We start from the raw sequence: 25,688 nt of genomic DNA, 5'->3' as shown, positions 1-25,688 counted from the left end.
AAAATCTTTAATTCTTACATGTGTTCCCAAACATGAAACCCCCTCCCACCTCCCTCCCCATAACATCTCTGTGGGTGATCCCCATGCACCAGCCCCAATCATGCTGTATCCTGCGTCAGACATAGACTGGCGATTCAATTCTTACATGATAGTATACATGATAGAATGCCATTCTCCCAAATCATCCCGCCCTCTCCCTCTCTCTCTGAGTCCAAAAGTCCATGACCCTGTATGCAAGACAGGAAAAAAGACACAGCTGTGTATAATGGCTTCATTTCAGTTGACCACTGTCCTGTCACATAGAACTTCTATTAATTGATAAATTGCTTTGAACAGGTCAAGTCAGATAGCAAATATCATCCTCCAATTTTATGTATAACAACCTACCATTTTGAAAGTCATAATATATTTTTGCTTGGGATGTTCTTAAGATATAGAAAAACACATTACATCATTTCCTTTGTGTGTACTCGACTCCTCAGTAGAACTCTAATTGCTCAGGTAAGTTTTCCCATTGGGATTTGGATATCAGAGTGTGTGATCCTGAGATCTGAGATTAGAAAGCTAATCTCAAAAGCTTCAAAACAATATATAAAAGATCTTGCATTACCTTAAGGAACTGCAACCTTCCTAAGGAAGGCACAGATTTCTTTTATGAACACAGAAGATCTGCCCAGATGGGGTTGCAAAAATTAGACAATGGATCAGTTTTTCTTTTTAAGTCTTTAAGTCCTAAAATTGATTTTTCCAGTGAAAAATGAACTGATACTGACAACAGTGTAGTAAGAAGGTGAATGAAAAAGATAATAATCTGGTAAGTGTTCTTACCTTAATCCTAGGCTATTAGAACTTGATGGGATTTTAAGTGCTTATCTTAGTTTTTTTTTTTTTTTTTCACTAACAGCTCAGTCATGTCTAACTCTTTGGGACCCCATGGATTATAACCTGCCAGGCTCCTCAGTTGATGGGTTTGGCCAGGCAACAATACTGGAGTGGGTTCCTATTTCCTTCTCCAGGGGATCTTCCCAACCTAGAGATCAAACCCAGGTCTGCTGTATTGCAGGCAGACTTTTCTTCTCTGAGGCACTAGGGAAGCTCACTTATTTTACACATAGAAACTGATATTTTGAGGATAAACATACTTAGGGTAATATAGGTTTTAAATTCTGAAAATATATTTAACAAAAACAACAGCAGAAACAAAAACCTTATGTTTGACACATGATAGTGTTAAAGAATCTGCCTACCAATGCAGGAGACATGGGTTTGATCACTGCATCAGGAAGATCCCCTAGAGAAGGAAATGGCAACCCACTCCAGTATTCTTGCCTGGGAAACTGCAAGGACAGAGAAGCCAGGTGGGCTACAGTCCACAGGGTCACAAAAGAGTAGGACAAGACTTTGCAACTAAACAACAACAGCAAACCTTAAAACAACCTCACCATTACTGGACTCTGCTTAGGAATCAGAATTAAACACTGTGCTTATTGTATATTATTTATGTTTAAAGAATGGATGGAGCTATATATCAATTACAGCTGAACTGATTTTTATAGTATATTATCTGTCCTATCTTATGGTAATGCATTGATATCAACACCTGTCAATACACAAGCAAAAGGATTCAGGCAGATAAGAGGGGTGACTTTCAGGAAGAAGGAAAAAAAAGTTTTTTAAAATAATGATATTAGCCTTTAAAAATAATGAAATAGTGCCATTTGCAGCAGCATGGATGGACCTAGAGAGTGTCATACTGAATGAAGTAGTTCAGACAGAGAAGGAGAAACGTCATATGACATCCTTTATGTGCAGAACCTAAGAAGAGTTGATAAAATGAACGTATAAAAACAGAAAGAGGCTTACAGACTCAGAGAATGACCTTATGGTTGCCAGTGGAAAAGAGTAGCAGGAGGAGAATGGGACCTGGGGGTGAGCATGCACACACTGCTGCAGTAAAAACAGACAATCAGCAAGGACCTACTGTATAGCACAGGGAACTCTGCAATGTTATGTGGCTGCCTGAATGGATGAAAGTTTGAGGGGGAATGGACACGTGCTTGTGTATGGCTGAGTCCTTCTCTGTTCACCTAAAACTACCACAACATTGTTTGTTAATCAGATATCCCTCAATACAAAACAAAAAGCTTAAAGAAATTAAAATAAGAGGAAAAAAGAAAAAGTGACTAAGGACTTCCCTGGCAGGTGAGCACATTGAGTTTTGGGGAAATAACTATATTATTTACAGTAATCTCCTAAGCTCCACCATTTCTAACACTTCCATTTCTGGGAAGGTAGTGTTTATTGAAGAATGTCCAGTGTTCAGAATGTCCAAACTCTGGTCCTGTTCTTTGATTGCAAAGCTATGCAGTCCTGGACTGTTCATTGGGCTGAAATCGTCAGTTTCTCCTCAATACAACTGAGGGATGATCGGCACTGTCTAAAGAACTGTGGGAATTAAATTAGATGAAAAAGTTTACTTTGAAAATTATAGGATGCAAATGCATTCATGTCAGATACACACATTTACCCAGAATTTGCCTAATCTACCTAGAAACAGAACAGATGCAGAAAAATAGGTGTTGAGCAATGCAGAATCCACAATTATTATTGTGCCTGTAATTCATTTTCTGTACCCCAAAGTAGCTTCACAGATAGTTGTGCTTATTAACTCTAAATGTATACACAGTTTTAATAAGACATTTAGTTTTGTTAAGAACTTGGAACAAATTGAGGATAGGATGAGGGGTTAAGATTTTAGTAATGTGCTTAGATTATGTTCGGAGACAGAGAATATGAGATGACAATGAAAATGTTTTCAAATCTGAAGTTATTTAAATACTGAGTTTGTAAGAGCCATGACTAATATAAATTGTTAAAGAAAAATATATATGTGTATATAACATATATGCACACATATTTAATTTATCTTTAACTTTTATAGGCAGGAACAGTGAGGTAGAGGGAGGCCTGGCAAGCTGCAGTCCCTGGAGTCCTAAAGAATCAAACCCTATTTAACGACTGAACAACAATAACAATACATATAGCATGTACAGGCATCAAAGATTTTACTTACTTTATCCAATATGTAATATGTTATGAAATGTACACAACGCAATTCAAAGAACCACAGTATCGTAAATCAGGAATTCACAAATAAACTGACAAATAGATGTAATGCTGCATTTTTACCATCAGCAGGGAGAGAAATCAATTATCTCTATCCTGGGCAAAATGTGCCTGTCTATAGACAAGTGTCACTTGCATTGCTATGCGTTATCTACAGTCTACAGAGCTGTGGACTAAAACAATGACAAGGAAGTGCAGAGATAACATAGAGAGGTGGGTAGGTGGGCATTTATAACATCTTTTATCATTTTAATCAAAGGGGTCATCCAATATTCCTGAATATTATTATTGTATTGCCTAGATGAATTTAATAAATATGCAAGCATTTGGATTTCTCTAGTTGTATTTCATAGCTTGGATTTCAGGTAACATAAAGTAGATATTGGAGAAGGCAATGGCACCCCACTCCAGTACTCTCGCCTGGAAAATCCCATGGACAGAGGAGCCTGGTGGGCTGCAGTCCATGGGGTCGCTAAGAGTCAGACATGACTGAGTGACTTCATTTTCACTTTTCACTTTCATGCATTGGAGAAAGAAATGGCAACCCACTACAGTGTTCTTGCTTGGAGAATTCCAGGGACGGGGGAGCCTGGTGGGCTGGTGTTTATGGGGTCGCACAAAGTCGGACACGACTTAAGTGACTTAGCATACAAAGTAGATATATGGAATTCCACAGAATTACTATGTTGCCAACTTTAGAAGCTTCTGCACAACAAAGGAAACTATAAGCAAGGTGAAAAGACAGCTTTCAGAATGGGAGAAAATAATAGCAAATGAAGCAACTGACAAGCAACTATTCTCAAAAATATATAAGCAACTCCTGCAGCTCAATTCAAGAGAAATAAATGACCCGATCAAAAAATGGGCCAAAGAACTAAACAGACATTTCTCCAAAGAAGACATACAGATGGGTAACAAACACATGAAAAGATGCTCAACATCACTCATTATCAGAGAAATGCAAATCAAAACCACAATGAGGTACCATTTCACACCAGTCAGAATGGCTGCGATCCAAAAGTCTACAAGCAATAAATGCTGGAGAGGGTGTGGAGAACATGTGGAGATTCCTTAAAAAACTGGAAATAGAACTGCCTTCTGACCCAGCAATCCCACTGCTGGGCATACACACCGAGGAAACCAGAATTGAAAGAGACACATGTACCCCAATGTTCATCGCAGCACTGTTTATAATAGCCAGGACATGGAAGCAACCTAGATGTCCATCAGCAGATGAATGGATAAGAAAGCTGTGGTACATATACACAAAGGAGTATTACTCAGCCATTAAAAAGGATACATTTGAATCAGTTCTAATGAGGTGGATGAAACTGGAGCCTATTATAGAGAGTGAAGTCAGCCAGAAAGAAAAACACCAATACAGTATACTAACACATATACACAGAATTTAGAAAGATGGTAATGATAACCCTGTATGTGAGACAGCAAAAGAGACACAGATGTATAGAACAGTCTTTTGGATTCTGTGCGAGAGGGTGAGGGTGGGATGATTTGGGGGAATGGTATTGAAACATGTATAACATATAAGAAATGGATTGCCAGTCCAGGTTCGATACAGGATGCTTGGGGCTGGTGCACTGGGATGACCCAGAGGGATGGCACAGGGAGGGAAGAGGGAGGGGTGTTCAGGATGGGGAACACATGTACACCCGTGGTGGATTCATGTTGATGTATGGCAGAACCAATACAGTATTGTAAAGTAATTAGCCTCCAATTAAAATAAATAAATTTAAATTAAAAAAAAGAACAGTGAATGAACAAGATGGTGAAGATATTGAGCCTAGAAGGAAATTTAATACGATTTGATGAGGAAGGCACTGTCTTTTTCATTTTATAGGTGATGAAGCTAAAATTCTGTGATTACTTGGGTTGCGGAAGACTTTATAACTGCCAAGTGGCAGAGTTAGGATTTAGTTACTTACATAACTAATTCTGAATCTTTCCTCCTTCTATTTCATCAGTGGATTTCAAGAAACTTTAACTAGTTTCTTTAGTCCTCAGAGGCAAATTCTCAGCTCAAGGTGAGAAATAAAGAACTTCTACTCCTCTACATGTACAAGGCTTCAACTGAAATAAAAATGTATCTAATTGTTGTGTAAATAAAAATAGCACAAAGGGAAAGAGAGGCTAGTTACTCAGTTTGCTGTGTATCAGTGAAACTAACCTCAATCACTTGAAGTTGGTGACAGATGAGAGAGTTGATGAAATTAAGAAATTCAGAGTTCACCTGCTGGTTTGATGGTGTCTCATTTAATGGGGGGGGAAAATATATATATAGCTTTAAGAAATAGAAGTATAAACAATCAATTCAATTAAGTAAACTATCTCAGGGAATTCCCTGGCCATCCAGTGGTTAGGACTTTGCGCTTTCTGTATAAAGTAGATGGGTTCCATTGCTCATAGGGAACTAAGGTCCTGGAAGCTACATGTCTCTGCCAAACATTAAAAAAAAAAAAGCAATTAACTAATTAAAAAAAAAGTATTTCAGTTGAAAAGCTATGCTTATACTAAACTTACTTTACTTATGCCTGAGTGTTACGAGGGTGCCCAAGTGGATTTAGAATTTCTAACTACTTTAATTATTTTCCTTTGTAGCTACCCTGCAGGTTATTATCAACATCCCATGGTACCCTGCTGAAATTCCAACCTCCAGGAACCCTGCAGAGAATGGAGGTGGAGAACAGCACTGTGAAGACACAGTTCTTTCTCTTGGGATTCAGTGACCACCCGGAACTGCAGAGTGTTCTTTTTGCTGTGTTTCTGTCCATCTACTCTGTTACCCTCATGGGGAACCTTGGTATGATTTTATTAATCACAGCCAGTCCCCCTTTGCACACCCCTATGTACTTTTTTCTCTGCATCTTGTCTTTCGTAGATGCCTGCTACTCTTCAGTCATTGCCCCCAAGTTACTTGTGGACTTAGTTTCTGATAAGAAGACCATTTCTTACAATGGCTGTGCTGCACAGTTATATTTCTTCTGCTGTTTGGTGGACACAGAGTCTTTTCTCTTGACTGTCATGGCTTATGACCGGTACATAGCCATCTGCAACCCCCTGCTTTACACCGTTATTATGTCCAAGAGGATTTGCTGCCAGCTTGCAATTGGAGCGTTTCTGGGAGGCACCATGAGCTCAGTGATTCACACCACAAATACCTTTCGCCTGTCTTTCTGCTCCAATGAAATTAACCATTTCTTTTGCGACATCTCCCCTCTCTTCTCTCTGTCCTGCACTGACACCTACATCCATGACATTGTACTGGTGGTCTTCGCTAGTTTAGTTGAAGCCCTCTGCCTGCTAACAGTTCTCCTTTCTTATATCCTCATCATAGCAGCCATTCTTAAAACAGAATCTGCTGACGGAAGAGGAAAAGGATTCTCCACTTGTGCATCCCATCTGATTGTGGTCTCTATCTACCACGGTACCCTGATCTTCATTTATTTGCGTCCCAGTGCTGGCCATTCACTGGATATTGATAAAGTGACCTCTGTGTTCTATACATTGATTATACCTATGCTGAACCCCCTGATTTACAGTCTGAGGAACAAAGATGTGAAAAATGCTTTTAGGAAAATGATTAGCAGGAAATTTCTTTCTTAAGAAACTGAGGTTGATAACTTTTCTACCCTGTTTCTTGACCTTTAGTTTTAAGTAATGGAAAAGTCAGTTTAATATGGGTGTTCCCTAATTCTACAGGCAATGAAGCCTCAACCACAAAATTGGGCCAGAGGCTAATATTAGAGGCAGGCCCTGTTACATATGTCTAATTCTTTATCATTTTAAGGTTGATTTTTTTCACACTCATTCATTGTTGGTGGAAGTTTAAATTAGTCTTCTTTATGGAAGATAAATTACTATTATTTGAATGAAATATATAACTCACCTGGAATTTGAAAATTAAATATGCAAGTATCATTTAATCCAGTAAGTCTAGCAATTGAACCTGCAAAAGTTTACCACTTTCAAAGTATTCATTGCATCAGAGCTTATAATCAGTTCAGTTCAGTTAATTTGTTTAGTTGTGTACTACTCTGCAACCCCATGGACCGCAGCACGCCAGGCTTCCCTGTCCATCACCAACTCCCAGAGCTTACTCAAACTCACATCCATCGAGTCGGTGATGCCATCCAACCATCTCATTCTCTGTTGTCCCCTTCTCCTCCCACCTACAATCTTTCCCAGCATCAGGGGCAAGCTATTGAAAATAATCTAAATATCCACCAATAGGAAACAGGCTAAATGAAATAAATTTGAACTTTTATATTTTTTTCTCAGGAGTAGATTTACCCTTCATATTATATTTTATATTTCATATTCTTATTCTTTGTTTCTCATTTTGTTATTACTGTTTTACTCAATATTGGTTAAGCTTTTGATATATGTTGCAGCACTCTTTTGTGAAATTTTATAAATGAAATTCACTGAGATTCTTTGTTAATTAATTTTATTTCCATGACAGTATGTGTAGATGGTAGAGGGTTCTCTGAGGCTCAGTGATACAGAAACTGCTTGCCAAATGCAGGAGACACAGGTTTGATCTCCAAGTCAGAAAGATCCCCTGGAGGAGGAAATGGCAACCTATTTCAGTATTCTTACCTGTGAAATTTCATGGGCAGAAGAGCATGGCTACAGCCTATGAGGCCACAGAAGAGGCAGAGAAGACTTAGTGACTAAACAACAGCAACCACATGCAGATTGAAGCTTAACTGCCCAAACTTATTCATACTGAAAAGGCTTTTACAAAAAAAAAAAAAAAGAAAGAAAAGAAAGAAGAAGCCTCCCTCAAATATTAAGTCCTATATAACTTTTTTCCCCTGCCATCCATTTCAATTATGATGGTAACTCATATTCTAAACCTCACTAAATTCTGTAATAATGTCATTTGTGTCTGTAGTTATACCCCTGTATTGAATTTCACTTCAGTTCAGTCACTCAGTCCTGTCTGACTCTTTCGGACACCATGGACTGCAGCACGACAGGCCTCCCCGTCCATCACCAACTCCCGGAGCTTGCTCAAACTCATGACTATCGTGTAGGTGATGCCATCCAACCATCTCATCCTCTGTCATCCCCGTCTCCTCCTGCCTTTAATCTTTCCCAGCATCAGGATCTTTTCCAATGAGTCAGTTCTTCACGTCCGGTGTCCAAAGTATTGAATTTTCAGCTTCAGCATCAGTCCTTTCAAAGAATATTCAGGACTGATTTCCTTTAGGATTGACGGGTCTTTAGATTTCCTTTAGATTGACTGGTCTCCTTGTGGTCCAAGGGACTCTCAAGAGTCTTCTCCAACACTACAGTTCAAAAGGATCACATCTTCAAAGCTCAGTTTTCTTTACTGTCCAACTCTCACATCCATACCTGACTACTGGAAAAACCATAGCTTTGTTGGCAAAGTAATTTCTCTGGTTTTTAATATGCTATCTAGGTTGGCCATAGCTTTTCTTCCAAGGAACAAGTATCTTTTAACTTCATGGCTGCAGTCATCATCTTCAGTGATTTTGGAGCACCCCAAAATAAAGTCAGCCACTGTTTCCACTGTTTCTCCATCTATTTGCCATGAAGTGATGGGACCGGATGCCATGATCTTCATTTTCTGAATGTTGAGCTTTAAGCCAACTTCTTCACTCTCCTCTTTCACTTTCATCAAGAGGCTCTTTAGCTCTTCTTCACTTTCTGCCTTAAGGGTGGTATCATCTGCATATCTAAGGTTATTGATATTTCTCCCAGCACTCTTGATTCCAGCTTGTGCCTCTTCCAGCCCAGCGTTTCTCATGATATACTCTGCATACCCTCTGTAAACACTATTAAACCAAAACTTTGAAAAGTTAAAGATAGAAAAGGAGTTTTTTAAATTACATATATATTTGAAAAATGGTCAGTGAAGCAAATTTTACATGATATGAATGGGCTTTGTTATTATAATGATCAGACATGTCCAACTTTTTGCAACCCCATGAGCCATAGGCTCTTCTGTCCATGGAATTTTCCAGGCAAGAATACTGGGGTGGGGTGCCGTTCCGCACTCCAGGGAACCTTCCCAACCCAGGGATTGACTCACACCTTTTGCGTCTCCTGCACTGGCAGGCTGATTCCTTATCACTGGTGCTGAAACAGGAAACCAGGTTCTGTTCGTGGAGCCGAGGAATGAACTCCACAAACTAGCAAACACTCACACAGGCAAAGTTTATTTTAAAAGATAGAGATGCAAAGACCTTAGCATAGATGCTGACAGGGGAAGAAGAGCCCCCAAAATGTGGGGATTACAACAGCTTTATATATTTATTAGTATTGATCTGTACATTTTTGGTTGACTTGTAACTTTAATATGCATCATTTTTGACCAATTAGTTTAAACTTCACAACACCCAGTTTGTCATTTTTATGGCTTTCTTGGATCCCCAAGTTTCTCGGTTTTTCCAAACATTGTGACACTGTTTCTTGACACTTTCTGAAGACCCCAGGCCATTAGTTAGGGTCTAGATATATATGTTTAGGAGCTAATTGTCTACCTGGAGGTTTTCTCCTTGGTAGATTAAACAGCAGGTCATGATTGTATTGTCCTGGGTTTAAATGTTTTATGTTACCAGACCAGGGAGGCATTCCTCTGAATGCCTGGAAATCGGAAAAAGGAGTGAGATGCTTACTTGAGAACAAAAAAAATTGAAAAACAAAACAAAACAAAACAGAACAGAAATTGAGTTTTCAAACTCTTACACTGTCTAGAAATTTCTGGCTCAGCACCGCCTAAGAAGCCTAATGCTTGCAGATATAAATACTTTCACATGTTCTTAATAAATTTCATAGGGTTGTGAAGAGCTTTAGACAGTGATTGAGAGTTACTGATATGTGCTATATTCTATGAACTATAAATAATTTGAAATCATGAGAGAACATATTGAAGAAACAGTAAAATACATTTGTCTAAAATTCCAATTCATATTAGAATTCTAATTCAAATAATCTGCTGAAAGTTCCAACTTTTTAAATATGTTGTTTCCTTCAAATGATATTTTGATTATAAAATCATCAGCACCAAAGGCATATTGAACATAAGTGAACAGGACCTAACTGAAATAAAAATCTGTATAAGCAATTGCTCTCTCCTACTAAAATTATAAAGAGTGCCTCCATATTCCTTTCATGGCCGCAATCCAAGATAAAATGAATGCTTCTGAGAACTTTAAATTGTGTTGTTTTCACAACTGGATTAATTGCTAACTGAATACAGGCAGAACAGAATATGCAATTAATTAAGATTTTGGAAAATATTTCAGGGATTACCTAGCATACAATAATTTAGCACTACACAATTGTGATAACCAGTTAAAATTTTGTTTAGAATATTATTCCAATTTATTTCATACTTTCATAGATAACATAATCACTATATATAGCATGTTAATACAACTAATACTTTGTTCTTCCCCTACAAAGGGAACTATATTTGTGTTAATATATGATTTCACATATATGGTTTATGATTTAACATATATGGTTTATGATTTAAAGTATATTATGATACTTGTTTACAGACAGGTACATTTTTTTTTTCCAGCATACAGACAACTGATTTGCTCTGTAGTGGAAAGGCAATTTTGTATCTATTATCAGTTTATTTGTGAATTCCTGATCTATAATATGGTGATTTTTGAATTATCTTTTGTAACACTTATAGCATCTTAATGAATGAAATAAGTAAAATCTTTTACACGTGCACATTTTATATAATTATAAAGTTTGTATGTATGTATATATATGTGTATATATATATATATATATATAGTGAAAGTGAAAGTTGCTCAGTCATGTCTGACTCTGTGGCCCCATGGACTATACAATCCATGGAATTCTCCAGGCCAGAATACTTCAGTGGGTAGCCTTTCCCTTCTCCAGGGGATCTTCCCAACCCAGGGACTGAACCCAGATCTGCTGCATTATAGGCAGATTCTTTATCAGCTGAGCCACCAGCGAAGCCCATATATATATCTATCTATATATAAACATACATATATATACATTTTATGTCATATATAATGTGTGCATATATATATATAATGCATATATAATTCTTCCTTAACAACCTACATCACACACAGCCCCTACAAGTTCAGCATATGCATAATGTCATATTTGAGAATACTTTCATTTTCATTTTATTTACTCTATCTCAGATTATGATCTAACCACATTACCAAAATCTTATCTTCCTGTTTTTTCTCAATTTGTTCCAGATTTTTAATAAAACTGAATGTCTTTTAAAACTTTTCATACATTTAGAATTAATAGGCTTAATGCAACTATTTACCAAGTTATTCTTTGGGTATAGAAAATGAACTATGGATACAATAATGATTGCGGATTCTGGATTACTTAATGTCTACTTTTCTACATTTGTTCTGTTAGCTAAATTAACAGCTCCCCAGGTCACTCGAGTAGTGAAGGATCTGTCTGCCAATGCAGGAGATGAAAGAGATAAATTAGAGTAAATGTGAAAAACTGGCATGGATACATTGCCATCTTATCATTTTAAAAGAGCTTTCTCATCTAACTTAATTCTCACAGCTCTTTAAAATATGTTGACCACCTCTACTGTAAAGGAACTGATGATTTCAACCCAGTTAACAATCCAGGATTGTGTAACTTTGCAATCAAAGAGTCAGGGCCAGAGTTTGGACATTCTGGATCACTGGGTACTCTTCAATAAATACTACCTCCCCAGAAATGGAAATGTTAGAGACAGTGGTACTTAAAAGATTAGCATAACCAAGACAGTTATTCCCCAAAACTCAGTGTGCTGAATTGGATATAGGGATATTAGCTTAAAGCTAGCATAAATCTTGATTTAGAGTTTGTGCTCCAACAGGTTTACATCTTTTGACACAGTATCAGAGAAGATGTGCTGTGGTGGTTGAAAGCATGGACGATAAATCCAGTGTGCCTGGCTCGTCCACTTCATATTTATATGACTTCAGCAAAATTTCAACAACTATATGATTTCGTTTTCTGATATGTAAATTACATATTATAGTGACTCTTGTCTACAGGGTAATGATGAGGATTAAATGAACTAATATGTGTATTTTCAACAGTATTTTTCACACAGCGAATATTCAGTGTGTGATGTGTATGTGCTTACTGTGTCTAACTCTTTGCAACTCCATGGATTGTAGCCTGTGAAGCTTCTCTGTCCATGGAATTTTCCAGGCAATAATGCTGGAGTGGCTTGCCATTTCCTCCTCCAGGGGATCTTCCCAACCCAGGGATCAAACTCAAACTTCTTCTTCCCCCTGCATTGACAGGCGTATGCTTTACCACTGCACCACCTTGGAAGCTAATATTATTAAGCTATTGAGACAAGTTTGAACTTCTTGAGAAATTAATACTTATTATTTTATTATCAACCAGGATTCCTTTTTCCTGTAAGCAAAGGGTTAAGCAAAGAAGGAAAGCATCACTGATCTACTAGTTAATTCATTGGAATTATCCTTTTATGAAATACAGATGGCTTCCTTCTTAGAAAATATTAACTCTCCTTGAATGATAGCCCATCTGATTTGTTCTGCAAACAGAGACAAGACTGTCTATTGACCAAGGAGTGGAGCAATTGCCACTCTCTGAAGGCAAGAAAAAGATGCAATTATATCTTTTCTGAGCTATTCTTTCTTTTGTAATAATGAAAAATGACTATTCAAAGGTGAAAGTGAAAGTGAAGTCATGTCTGACTCTTTGAGACCCTATGGACTGTAGCCTACCAGGCTCCTCCATCCATAGGATTCTCCAGGCAAAAGTATTGGAGCGGGTTGCCATTTCCTTCTCCAGGGTATCTTCCCGAACCAGGGATCAACCCAGGGTCTCCTGCATTGTAGGCAGAGACATCAAATAGAGAGACTCAACTTTAGGGACAATGTTTAAATAAGCTTGAGGCCTTGACCATGAGAAACAAACACTTCTTTGCTGAGATTGTTTTTCTACCAAACCTCATATTTCTATTCACAGATGTACAGGACCTGAAGAGAACAATTTATATAGAGAACAATAAGTGTAATAATATTTCAAATTTATTACACACCAAGTCTGAAAGAAAATTTCAAGTTTCAAAAAAGAAATATAAAAGCTAAATAGAACAAATGGAAAGGGAAGAGAAAACAGGAAACAAAAAAACAGACTCCATTTAGGAGACAACTACTATCTTTCTATGTACTTGGCAGGTGAGCATGAAAACAGGATTTTTGGAAGAGTTTAGCAAAATCATCTATTCCTGCAGGAATTTCTCTTTATTGATACTAGTCACTACTTAATTTTTTTCTACTCCCTTAAAAACATTCTTCTAACTCCACCCCAGTACTGTTCAGTTCAGTTGCTCAGTCGTGTTCGACTCTTTGTGACCCGATGAATAGCAGCACACCAGGCCTCCCTGTCCATCACCAACTCCTGAAGTTCACTCAGACTCACGTCCATCGAGTCAGTGATGCCATCCAGCCATCTCATCCTCGGTCGTCCCCTTCTACTCCTGCCCCCAATCCCTCCCAGCATCAGAGTCTTTTCCAATGAGTCAACTCTTCACATGAGGTGGCCAAAGTACTGGAGCTTCAGCTTTAGCATCATTCCTTCCAAAGAAATCCCAGGGCTGATCTCCTTCAGAATGGACTGGTTGGATCTCCTTGCAGTCCAAGGGACTCTCAGGAGTTTTCTCCAACACCACAGTTCAAAAGCATCAATTCTTCAGCGCTCAGCTTTCTTCCAGTCTAACTCTCACATCCATACATGACTACTGGAAAAACCATAGCCTTGACTAGACAGACCTTAATTGGCAAAGTAATGTCTCTGCTTTTTAATATGCTATCTATGTTGGTCATAACTTTTCTTCCAAGTGTCTTTTAATTTCATGGCTGCAGTCACCATCTGCAGTGATTTTGGAGCCCCCAAAAAATAAAGTCTGACACTGTTTCCACTGTTTCCTCATCTATTTCCCATGAATGATGGGACTGGATGCCATGATCTTCGTTTTGTTTTCTTTTTTTTAAATTTTATTTTTTTACTTTACAATGCTGTATTGGTTCTGCCATACATTGACATGAATCTGCCACGGGTGTACCTGAGTTCCCAATCCTGAACCCCCCTCCCACCTCCCTCCCCATATCATCTCTCTGGGTCATCCCAGTGCACCAGCCCCACGAATCCTGTATCCTGTATCGAATCTAGACTAGTGATTCGTTTCTTACATGATAGTATACACGTTTCAATGCCATTCTCCCAAATCATCCCACCCTCTCCCTCTCCCACAGAGTCCAAAAGACTGTTCTATATATCTATGTCTCTTTTGCTGTCTCGCATACAGGGTTATCATTAACATCTTTCTAAATTCTGTGTATATGTGTTAGTATACTGTATTGGTGTTTTTCTTTCTGGCTTACTTCACTATGTATAATAGGCTCCAGTTTCATCCACCTCATTAGAACTGATTCAAATGTATTCTTTTTAATGGCTGAGTAATACTCCATTGTGTATATATACCACAGCTTTCTTATCCATTCATCTGCTGATGGACATCTAGGTTGCTTCCATGTCCTGGCTATTATAAACAGTGCTGCGATGAACACTGGGGTACACGTGTCTCTTTCAATTCTGGTTTCCTCAGTGTGTATGCCAAGCAGTGGGATTGCTGGGTCATATGGCAGTTCTATTTCCAGTTTTTTAAGGAACCTCCACACTGTTCTCCATAGTGGCTGTACTAGTTTGCATTCCCACCAACAGTGTAAGAGGGTTCCCTTTTCTCCACACCCTCTCCAGCATTTATTGCTTGTAGACTTTTGAATCGTAGCCATTCTGACTGGTGTGAAATTTGTTTTCTGAATGTTGAGCTTTAAGCCAACTTTTTCATTCTTTACTTTCACTTTCATCAAGAAGCCTTTTAGTTCTTCTTCACTTTCTGCCATAAGGGTGGTGTCATCTGCATATCTGAGCTTATTGATCTTTCTCCCAGCAATCTTGATTCCAGCTTGTGCTTCTTCCAGTACTGTTACTTGAGCGCTGATAATTAATGGCATCAATGCAATATTGTAAGAGAAGATGGATAATATAATAAACAGATTGAGTCAGCCTTAATGGATATATACATGCTTTAAAAAGAAATAATAGGTGATTAGAACCATGTTAACATTTAGATTCTTAATCAGAGTCCAATATAGTGAGAATTGTTTTAATATCATGTGTCAAATGTTTAGGCTTTTTTGTTGCTATTGTTTTTGTTAGACGTATCTTGAACATTTAAAACTTGTGTTACTCTGGGAATATTTATTCTCAAACTATCAGTTTCTACATGTAGAATAAGTGACTATGAACTTAAAAGAACTTAAAATCCCATCAAGTTATAATACCCTGGGATTAAGGTAAGAATACTTACCAGATCACTATTTTTTTCATTCATCTTCTCTCTTACTGTGTCAGCAATGGTTCGTTTTTCACAGGAAAAGTCAATTTTGATACTTAAAGAGAAAAATTGACCTACTGCAGTATTTTTTTAATAATCTGATTTGAATGGCCTTCTGTGTTCATAGAAGAAATTTGTGCTTCCCTCAGGAAGACTGCTGCTCCCTGGGATAATTCAAGACCTTTTATATTTCTCTGAGGCTTTTGAGACTAGTTTTCTGATTTCACGTCAGATCCCAGGAACACACACTGATACCCCATTCCCAGCGGGAATATTTACCTGTGTAATTACAGTTCTACTGAGAAATTGTTTAAACACAAGATTAAGTGATGTCATGTTTTTCTACATGTTAAGAATGTCTCAGGGAAATATATTATTATATTGTGGCTCACAAAATGGCATGTTGTTATATGTAAAATTGTATTATATATTTGTTATCTAATTTTCTTTAACCTGCTCAAAGCAATTTATCAAACAATTAACAGGCTATATTAGGATGGTGGAATATACTGGTATAGTCTTTTTTTTTTAATGCTAATATCAATTCTTGTTTTTTTTAAGTTAAAAATTTTTTTAAAAATTTTACTTTATTTTACTTTACAATACTGTATTGGTTTTGCCATACCTTGACTTGAATCTGCCACGGGTGTACCTGAGTTCCCAATCCTGAACCTCCCTCCCACCTCCCTCCCCATATCATCTCTCTGGGTCATCCCAGTGCACTAGCCCCAAAAACCCTGTATCCTGTATCGAACCTAGACTGACGATTCATTTCTTACATGATAGTATACATGTTTCAATGCCATTCTCCCAAATCATCCCACCCTCGCCCTCTCCCAGAGTCCAAAAGACTGTTCAATACATCTGTGTCTCTTTTGCTGTCTCGCATACAGGGTTATCATTAACATCTTTCTAAATTCCATATATATGCATTAGTATACTCTATTGGTGTTTTTCTTTCTGGCTTACTTCACTCTGTATAATAGGCTCCAGTTTCATCCACCTCATTAGAACTGATTCAAATGTATTCTTTTTAATGGCTAATACTCCATTGTGTATATGTACCACAGCTTTCTTATCCATTCACCTGCTGATGGACATCTAGGTTGCTTCCATGTACTGGCTATTATCAACAGTGCTGTGATGAACATTGGGGTACACGTGTCTCTTTCAATTCTGGTTTCCTCGGTGTGTATGCCCAGCAGTGGGATTGCTGGGTCAGAAGGCAGTTCTATTTCCAGTTTTTAAAGGAATCTCCACACTGTTCTTTCTCCATAGTGGCTGTACTAGTTTGCATTCCCACCAACAGTGTAAGAGGGTTCCCTTTACTCCACACCCTCTCCAGCATTTATTGCTTGTAGACTCGGATTGCAGCCGGTGTAAAATGGTACCTCACTGTGGTCTTGATTTGCATTTCTCTGATAATGAGTGATGTTGAGCATCTTTTCATGTGTTTGTTACCCATCTGTATGTCGTCTTTGGAGAGATGTCTGTTTAGTTCTTTGGCCCATTTTTTGATTGGGTCATTTATTTTTCTGGAATTGAGCTGCAGGAGTTTCTTGTATATTTTTGAGATTAGTTGTTTGTCAGTTGCTTCATTTGCTATTATTTTCTCCCATTCCAAAGGCCGTCATTTCACCTTGCTTATAGTTTCCTTTGTTGTGCAGAAGCTTTTAATTTTAACTAGATCCCATTTGTTTATTTTTGCTTTTATTTCCAATATTCTGGGAGGTGGGTCATAGAGGATCCTGCTGTGATTTATGTTGGTATAGTCTTAAATTGGTGCAGTGATGCTCAGGCAAAAGCTGTGACAGCATCTTTGAGGAGGAAGAGCAGGAAGAGAAAGACTCTGAGTTCAGGAGCTTCTGATGATTCAGTGACAATGGCCTCTCCCACAGGAGTGCTTTCTACCATATGTCAGGTCTGGGAAACCAAATGACAAATTTTGTATTTCTTCTGAGAAAAAAAAAAAAAGAATAAGGGAAAAAACATGTTTATATTAACTTCAGAAAATTATAGGCATTAAACACTGTCTCTTTTTTTGTCTTTATTTTTTGTTTCTATTGAACACTCTTTAAAACGCAATCATCAAATCATTCAAAATGTTCAATGTCCCAGTGGATCCCACTGACTAAAAGATTAAAATTCAAGTATGAGCAGAAATCAATGTAATTCCAAACTTTAATTTATCAAAATAAATTGAGCTGATGAATTCAATTAGATATTTTGTTGGACCTTGAAACATAATCAGTGATCTAATTTAGAGCCTGATGGAGATCAATTCTTTCTTTGGGAAATGTCATAAGTCTGCCAAAGTAGCTTTTATGATCTTATATAATCCAAGCTAATTGTTTTATTCAGTTATTAGTCACACAAATTTGCAGTAGGTGAAGATTTGTACAGTTCCCTTGTTGGGGTGTATGACCCATCTCTTTGAAATTAGTGGCTCATAACGACAGTTACATTTGGAATTGTGCAGAATATACAAAAGAGAATTTCAATATATGCTGAAGATCATCATCATTTTAACCTATCAAATTAACAAAATGATTTAATTAATTACAATAGTAGTGGTCAGTGTCAATAAGGACTGAGAAAGATGTAACTCTGGTATGCATTTTTCTGGGAAGCCACTGGTAACATATTTCCCAAGTCTTAGCTTTGAAAACCATAAAAGCTATATGATTTTTTAATGAGATTTTTTTTCATGACAGTGAAAGTGGGTCTCCTCATCATGTCCAACTCTTCGTGACCCCATGGGCTGTCGCCTGCCAAGCTCCTTTTTACATGGAATTCTCCAGGCAAGAATATGGGTAGCCATTCCTTTCTCCAGGAGATCTTCCCAACCCAGGGATCGAACTCAGGTCTCCCACATTGCAGGTGGACTTATTCTTTGTTAGTTATTAAAAGAAATAATTTAATTACATTTTGATAAAACAGAAAAAACTATCTCCAAAGCTACAACGTAACATTGTTTAGAATTCTAACTATAGGGAAAGTTAACAGTTAAAAAGTAGAACTTAGAAAAAAAACTATGGGGCATCATATCTTGGGTAGAAAATTATCATGTTATTTAAAATTATGGTTTTGCATCTTTAAAAATGTGGTTAATTTAAAAAATAAAGATATCAAATTGCACGTGTGGTGCATATATGCAGATGTAAGTGAAGATGCAGATGTAGAGGTGTGAGTGCACAAAGATGTCATATGTTATCACTCTCATTTGGCTACAACCCTAAACAGATAATTCCTTTATCCATATTAAGAAAGGCAAGTAAGAACTTCCCCAACGTCTCTCAAGTACTACAGTGCAGTTTCTATATGAGTAGGATCTACCATTCGGACATTTTCCTGAGAAAAAAAACCAAACAAATGAAAATCGAGCAATTTTATTTTCTGCCCTCCTTCCTAGCAGAGGAGAATTATACATGCTTTCATATATACAGTAATGAGATTGGCTCAAGTACTGAAAATCTTTGTATCCAGTATACCTGGTATATTCTCCATGCAAGCATGCCAAGTCACTCAGTCATATCCGACTCTTTGAGACCCCATGGACTGTGGCCCATCAGGCTCCTCTGTCCATGGGATTCTCCAGGCAAGAATACTGGAGAGGGTTGCCATGCCCTCCTCCAGGGGATCTTCCAGACCCTGCGATTGAACCCAAGTCTCTTACTTGTCTTGCACTGGCGGGTGGGGTCTTTACCACTAGTGCCACCTGGGAAATGCATTTCTCCATACCTTGAACTAATTTCCTTAAAATTGAAAATTCTCCTATTCTTTAAATTGAAAACATATCGGTTTCTTGAAGTCATACTCTTTTTTATTGCCTGACCAAACAACAAATCAAAGCAAAACAAAACAAAAAAATTGTAGCAACAGTAGCAACAAAAATTGAGTGGTTTGCCTACTTCAGAGTTAAAACAGAAAAATCAATTTGGGAAGTTTCCTTCTTTAAGTTTTGCACTAATAATAAGAAGCTAATCCATGATATCTGAGGTTATTGGTATTTCTCCCGACAATCTTGATTCCAGCTTGTGTTTCTTCCAGTCCAGCCTTTCTCATGATGTACTCTACATTCCTTGGCATTGCCTTTCTTTGGGATTGGAATGAAAACAGACCTTTTCCAGTCTTGTGGCCACTGCTGAGTTTTCCAAGTTTGCTGGCATAATGAGTGCAGCACTTTCACAGCATCATCTTTCAGGATTTGAAATAGCTCAACTGGAATTCCATCACCTCCACTAGTTTTGTTCATAATGATGTTTTTTAAGGCCCACTTGACTTCAGAATCCAGGATGTCTGGCTCTAGATGTGTGATCACACCATCACATCATCACACTTGATGAAAGTGAAAGAGGAGAGTGAAAAAGTTGGCTTAAAGCTCAACATTCAGAAAACTATGATCATGGCATCTGGTCCCATCACTTCATGGGAAATGGATGGGGAAACAGTGGGAACAGTGTCAGACTTTATTTCTTTGGGCTCCAAAATCACTGCAGATGGTGACTGCAGCCATGAAATTAAAAGACGCTTACTCCTGGGAAGAAAAGTTATGAGCAACCTAGATAGCATATTCAAAAGCAGAGACATTACTTTGCCGACTAAGGTCCGTCTAGTCAAGGCTATGGTTTTTCCAGTAGTCATGTATGGATGTTAGAGTTGGACTGTGAAGAAGGCTGAGCGCCAAAGAACTGATGCTTTTGAACTGTGGTGTTGGAGAAGACTCTTGAGAGTCCCTTGGACTGTAAGGAGATCCAACCAGTCCATTCTGAAGGAGATCAGCCCTGGGATTTCTTTGGAAGGAATGATGCTAAAGCTGAAGCTCCAGTACTTTGGCCACCTCATGTGAAGTGTTGACTCATTGGAAAAGACTCTGATGTTGGGAGGGATTGTGGGCAGGAGGAGAAGGGGACGACAGAGGATGAGATGGCTGGATGGCATCACGGACTCGATGAACATGAGTCTGAGTGAACTCCGGGAGTTGGTGATGGACAGGGAGGCCTGGTGTGCTGTGATTCATGGGGTCGCAAAGAGTCGGACATGACTGGGTGACTGAACTGAACTGAACTGAACTGAATCCATGATAAACCCATAGCTTCATCATTTTATGTCCTCTTTATTCTTAGTAATATTTCTTGTTCTAAAGTCTACTTTCTACTTTGTTTTATATCAATATATTCATGCATGAGATGCTTTTTGCCATTGTATATTTAACAATGCATTATCATAATGGAGATTTCTTTAGAAAGCAGTTTATGTCACTCATTCTAGAGGCACATGAGTTTAAAAAATGAGTAACATCAATGTAAATTATACTCTACAGCAGCTATAGGAGTTACCAATAATGAATTGAAATCTAAAAGTAAATAATAGAAGAGTATGGAATTTTACATCAGTATTTATTGAAGAGCATCAATGCCTGTAGTGTTGCCATATTAAATAATCCTCTTGATTATGCCACACACTAATTTTTAAATCACAATCAGAGGACTTAAGTAATATGTATTTCCAATTTTTCAGAAAAAGAATAAAGGAATTGTGTCTGTGAATTAATAAAAAAATTAATCATCCTTTATCAAGATAGAGAAGAAACATGAAAATTTATGGCCTGAAAATGGATTATTTATTATTGATTTGAGTTAAGGTTAATACAACATTTCTGCTACTTTCCACTGATATTCTAGTTAATGTAAATATCAAGTAAGCAATGATTTGTGGAAGAATATATTTTATTTATGAATATGAAAAATAATGTTGGTTATCACTACATATCAAAATGTTAACCAAAAAAAAGTGATTTACATAATTCATCCTTGTAAATTTGAAATCATATAAGCATTTGAAATTACCTCATTGAACTGTTTTCAAGTTTTTACTTAATCCTCATGAAAATAGAATTATTTCTCTTAATATTTTTCTCAAAAAATTTGGAATTTCATTCAGACACAAAGATTATAGAACAGAAAACAGATATGTAAGTAATTCTAGCAAAACTGATGAGGCAATAGATGAAAGAAAATATAAATATGATTGTTAATTTCAAATTAGATATATGTGCCTATGAGGGTGACAGTGAAAGTTGCTCAGTCATGTTCAACTCTTTGCGACCCCATGCCACAGTTCATGGAATGTTCCAGGCCAAAATACTGGAGTGGGTAGCCTTTCTTTTCTCCAGCGATATTCCTGACCCAGGAATCGAACCTGGATTTCCTTCTTTGCAGGTGGATTCTTTACCAACTGAGCTATCAGGGAAGCCCCTAAATATTACATTGCTTAGAGGAAACTGTAATCCTTCCTGATATACAAAACCATATAGATTAGATTATTTTTATGTTTAGATTATACTTAAAAAAATTAAAAGCTTCTGCACAACAAAGGAAAATATAAGCAAGGTGAAAAGACAGCCTTCAGAATGGGAGAAAATAATATCAAACGAAGCAACTGACAAACAACTATTCTCAAAAATATACAAGAAACTCCTGCAGCTCAATTCCAGAAAAATAAATGACCCAATCAAAAAATGGGCCAAAAAACTAAACAGACATCTCTCCAAAGAAGACATACAGATGACTAACAAACACATGAAAAGATGCTCAACATCACTCATTATCAGAGAAATGCAAATCAAAACCACAATAAGGTACCATTTCACACCAGTCAGAATGGCTGTGATTCAAAAGTCTACAAGCAATAAATGCTGGAGAGGGTGTGGAGAAAAGGGAACCCTCTTACACTGTTGGTGGGAATGCAAACTAGTACAGCCACTATGGAGAACAGTGTGGAGATTCCTTTAAACATTGGAAATAGAACTGCCTTATGACCCAGCAATCCCACTGCTGGACATACACACCGAGGAAACCAGAATTGAAAGAGACATGTGTACTCCAATGTTCATCGCAGCACTGTTTATAATAGCCAGGACATGGAAGCAACCTAGATGTCCATTAGCAGACGAATGGATAAGAAAGCTGTGGGAAAAAAAAAAAAAATAAATAAATAAAAATTAAAAAAAAAAAGAAAGAAAGCTGTGGTACGTATGCACAATGGAGTATTACTCAGCCATTAAAAGGAATGCATTTGAGTCAGTTCTAATGAGGTAGATGAAACTGGAGCCTATTATACAGAGTGAAGTAAACCAGAAAGAAAAACACCAGTACAGTATACTAACACATATATATGGAATTTAGAAAGATGGTAATGATAACCCTGTATGTGAGACAGCAAGAGACACAGATGTATAGAACAGTCTTTTGGACTCTGTGGGAGAGGGAGAGGGTGGGATGATTTGGGAAAATGGCATTGAAGCATGTATAATATCATAGAAGAAACGAGTTGCCAGTCCAGGTTCAATGCAGGATACAGGATGCTTGGGGCTAGTGCACTGGGATAACTCAGAGGGGTGGTATGGGTAGGGAGGTGGGAGAGGGGTTCAGGATGGGGAACATGTGTGAGCCCATGGCGGATTCATGTTGATGTATGGCAAAACCAATATGATATTGTAAATTAATTAGCCTCTAATTAAAATAAATAAATTCAAATCTTAAAAAATTAGAGCTATTTTAAAGCAATGTTCAAATCCCAGGAAAGCTATTAGCTCCCAATTTTTACAGCAAATCTACTCAATTGTTTTATGGAGACTTTCTAGAGAGTACTGTTAAGGAGAACAAGATACAGGCTTGATCAAACTACCATGTGAAGTAATAATATATGTATAATGACTGATAAGTGATAGACACGCAACACAAAACATACAACACGTATAAAGTATCTTTGTTTTTGTTCTCAGTATTTCAAGAAGCAAGCTAATTTTCTTAAGCCTCTTGTAAATTCTTTCATTCTCTATACTGAAACTTTCTTCCAAAACAAGTTAAAATTGTAGCTACAATGTATGCAAAATTGCATTTCTTCAAGCACCTAGCAAGATACCTTGTAGGCATATGAGATAAAATAATAGCTTAAAATATGTTTGAACCATCGAATCTTCACCATTATGTTCTTTCAGTTTCAGTTCAGTCGCTCAGTCCAACTCTTTGTGACCCCATGAATCACAGCACGCCAGGCCTCCCTGTCCATCACCAACACCCAGAGTTTACTCAAACTCATGTCCATCGAGTTGATGATGCCATCCAGCCATCTCATCCTCTGTCATCCCCTTCTACTCCTGCCCCCAATCCCTCCCAGCATCAGGTTCCTTTCCAATGAGTCAACTCTTTGCATGAGGTGGCCAAACAATTGGAGTTTCAGCTTCAGCACCAGTCCCTCCAACGAACACCCAGGACTGATCTCCTTTAGAATGGACTGGTCGGATCTCAGTTGCAGCCCAACGGACTCTCAAGAGTCTTCTCCAACACCACAGTTCAAAAGCATCAGTTCTTTGGCGCTCAGGCTTCTTCAATGTCCAACTCTCACTTCCAAGTAAAACTTATGTCATCCTCTTTTGTTTCTCTTTAAAAATCTGTCTATCCTTCAAGGCCAAGTAAAAGATGCATGACCACTGGCTTGGGAGGTTCCTGAAAGTAAAACTATATCTTTCCCTGTCATCTATTCGCCAAATTTAAAGTGTAAATTTGGTCATTTATTTAAGACTACTTGTTAGTCATTAGGAAAAAAGGAATAACAGAACTAGAGTTTACTGCACATATACAATATGTTTGATGTATTATCTATATTCTTTTGTTCTATATACCACTTTATGAACAAAATCATATTAAACTGGTTTTGTAGATAATGACTGAGTGAGGTCAATTCATCTTCTCTGACTTATTTAGTCAGAACCAGGTATAGTCTCCTGATCTAAAACTCATATTTTTTCCATTGCTGTTTTTCAAATCTAAAGTGATTTTTAAGTGAATTTTTGACACAGAATCCATTCAAAATCAGAAAAATGTTCTTTAATAACCAAAGTAAATATTTAGCAGTTACATGCCTTCAAAGTGAAAACAATTCTGTTTTCATTAGTTTGCTGACTGTGTCCTTGACTTCCTTATTTCTCAGACTGTAGATCAGGGGATTCAACACGGGGATGACCACCGTGTAAAACACAGAGGCCACTTTGACTGTGTGCCTGGAGGGTGTGGAGTTGGGCATGGAGTAGAGGAAGAGGATGGTTCCAGGAAGATGCTGATGGCTGTCAGGTGGGAGGCACAGGTGGAGAAGGCTTTGCAGTGACCACCAGCTGATTGCATCTTCAAGGTGGTGACAATGAGCATGCAAGATGTGAGAATGACGAGCAATGTCATCACCTCATTAAAGGTGGCGACAGTGAAAAGAAGCAGCTGGCCGAGATAAGAGTCAGAATAAGAGAGGGAAATCAAAGAAGAAAGCTCACAGAAGACGTGACTGATTGTGTTGAAACCGTGAAAAGATAATTTGACAGAACACTTGAGTCAAGGAGCAACAGATGACATGACCACTAACATGGCACAGAGCCTCTGGGACATGACGACTGTGTAGAGCAGAGGGTTGCGAATAGCCACGAAGTGGTCATAGGCCATCACAGCAAACAGGATTAATTCAGTCACCACAAAGGTGCAAATGAGAAAGAACTGCACCATACATCCCCAAAATGAAATGCTCTGCCTTCTGCAAGTAGGTTCACCAGCGTCTTGGGAGCAATGATGGAAGAATAGCAGAAATCCACAAATGAGAGGTGGCTGAGAAAAAAGTACATGGGGGTGTGCAGTTTGGGGTTAACTTTGATGATGACCATCATCCCAAGGTTCCTTGCTATGCTGAAGCTGTAGATGGCCAGAAATGCCAAGAAGAGGGAAGCTTGCAGTTCTGGGTAGTCTGAGAAACCCAAGAGGGTGAATGTGACCCCAATGGTTATATTTCTCTTGGTCAGAGACATGCTTCCTGATGGACAGATCTGAACATCTGTCTTGGAAATAATATATTAGGAGAGTGACTGACACACAAATCATGCTTACCTGTGCCCTGTGCAGAGGGGATATGAAATGAGCCAAAATGAATCTGTGTTATAATCCTGATAGGGGTTCATCATCCAAGGCAAAAATAGCTACAGCTTCAGAAAAGAACTACTCGTTAATTTTTTCCTCAAGAATTTAAAACAATTCTGTTCAAGTTTGGAAATATAATTTTAATGACATAC

The 25,688-nt window shown here is 37.8% G+C and overlaps 1 protein-coding gene and 1 pseudogene across 2 annotated transcripts; one reads left to right on the top strand and one right to left on the bottom strand.

The window, feature by feature from the left end:
- Positions 1-1,882: 1,882 nt before the first annotated feature.
- On the top strand, positions 1,883-6,747 carry LOC138097647 (olfactory receptor 5AP2-like). 2 transcript variants are annotated; one of them, XM_068993930.1, is made up of 2 exons: positions 1,883-1,902; positions 5,814-6,747. In XM_068993930.1, exons 1-2 carry the CDS (start codon positions 1,883-1,885, stop codon positions 6,745-6,747), a joined length of 954 nt encoding a protein of 317 aa, XP_068850031.1. The 2 variants fall into 2 exon arrangements, with proteins under 2 accessions (XP_068850031.1, XP_068850032.1); XM_068993931.1 differs by lacking the exon at positions 1,883-1,902 and having other exon boundaries at positions 5,809-6,747.
- A 17,758-nt stretch (positions 6,748-24,505) lies between these two features.
- Positions 24,506-25,427, bottom strand: LOC138097723 (olfactory receptor 5D16-like; annotated as a pseudogene).
- Positions 25,428-25,688: the final 261 nt, after the last annotated feature.

Source organism: Capricornis sumatraensis, chromosome 21 (genome assembly GCF_032405125.1).
Source record: "Capricornis sumatraensis isolate serow.1 chromosome 21, serow.2, whole genome shotgun sequence".
In the NCBI taxonomy this organism is placed as follows: Eukaryota; Metazoa; Chordata; class Mammalia; order Artiodactyla; family Bovidae; genus Capricornis; species Capricornis sumatraensis.
Note: the sequence above shows the minus strand (reverse complement) of the source record. Positions and strands in the feature narration are given on the sequence as shown.

What these genes read in the sequence shown, in the direction of transcription:
- LOC138097647 (XM_068993930.1), top strand. Translation starts at nt 1,883, where the DNA reads ATGGTTGCCAGTGGAAAAGA. An exon ending in ATGGTTGCCAGTGGAAAAGA is followed by an intron (nt 1,903 to 5,813) that starts GTAGCAGGAGGA and finishes AACCCTGCAGAG; the next exon opens with AATGGAGGTGGAGAACAGCA.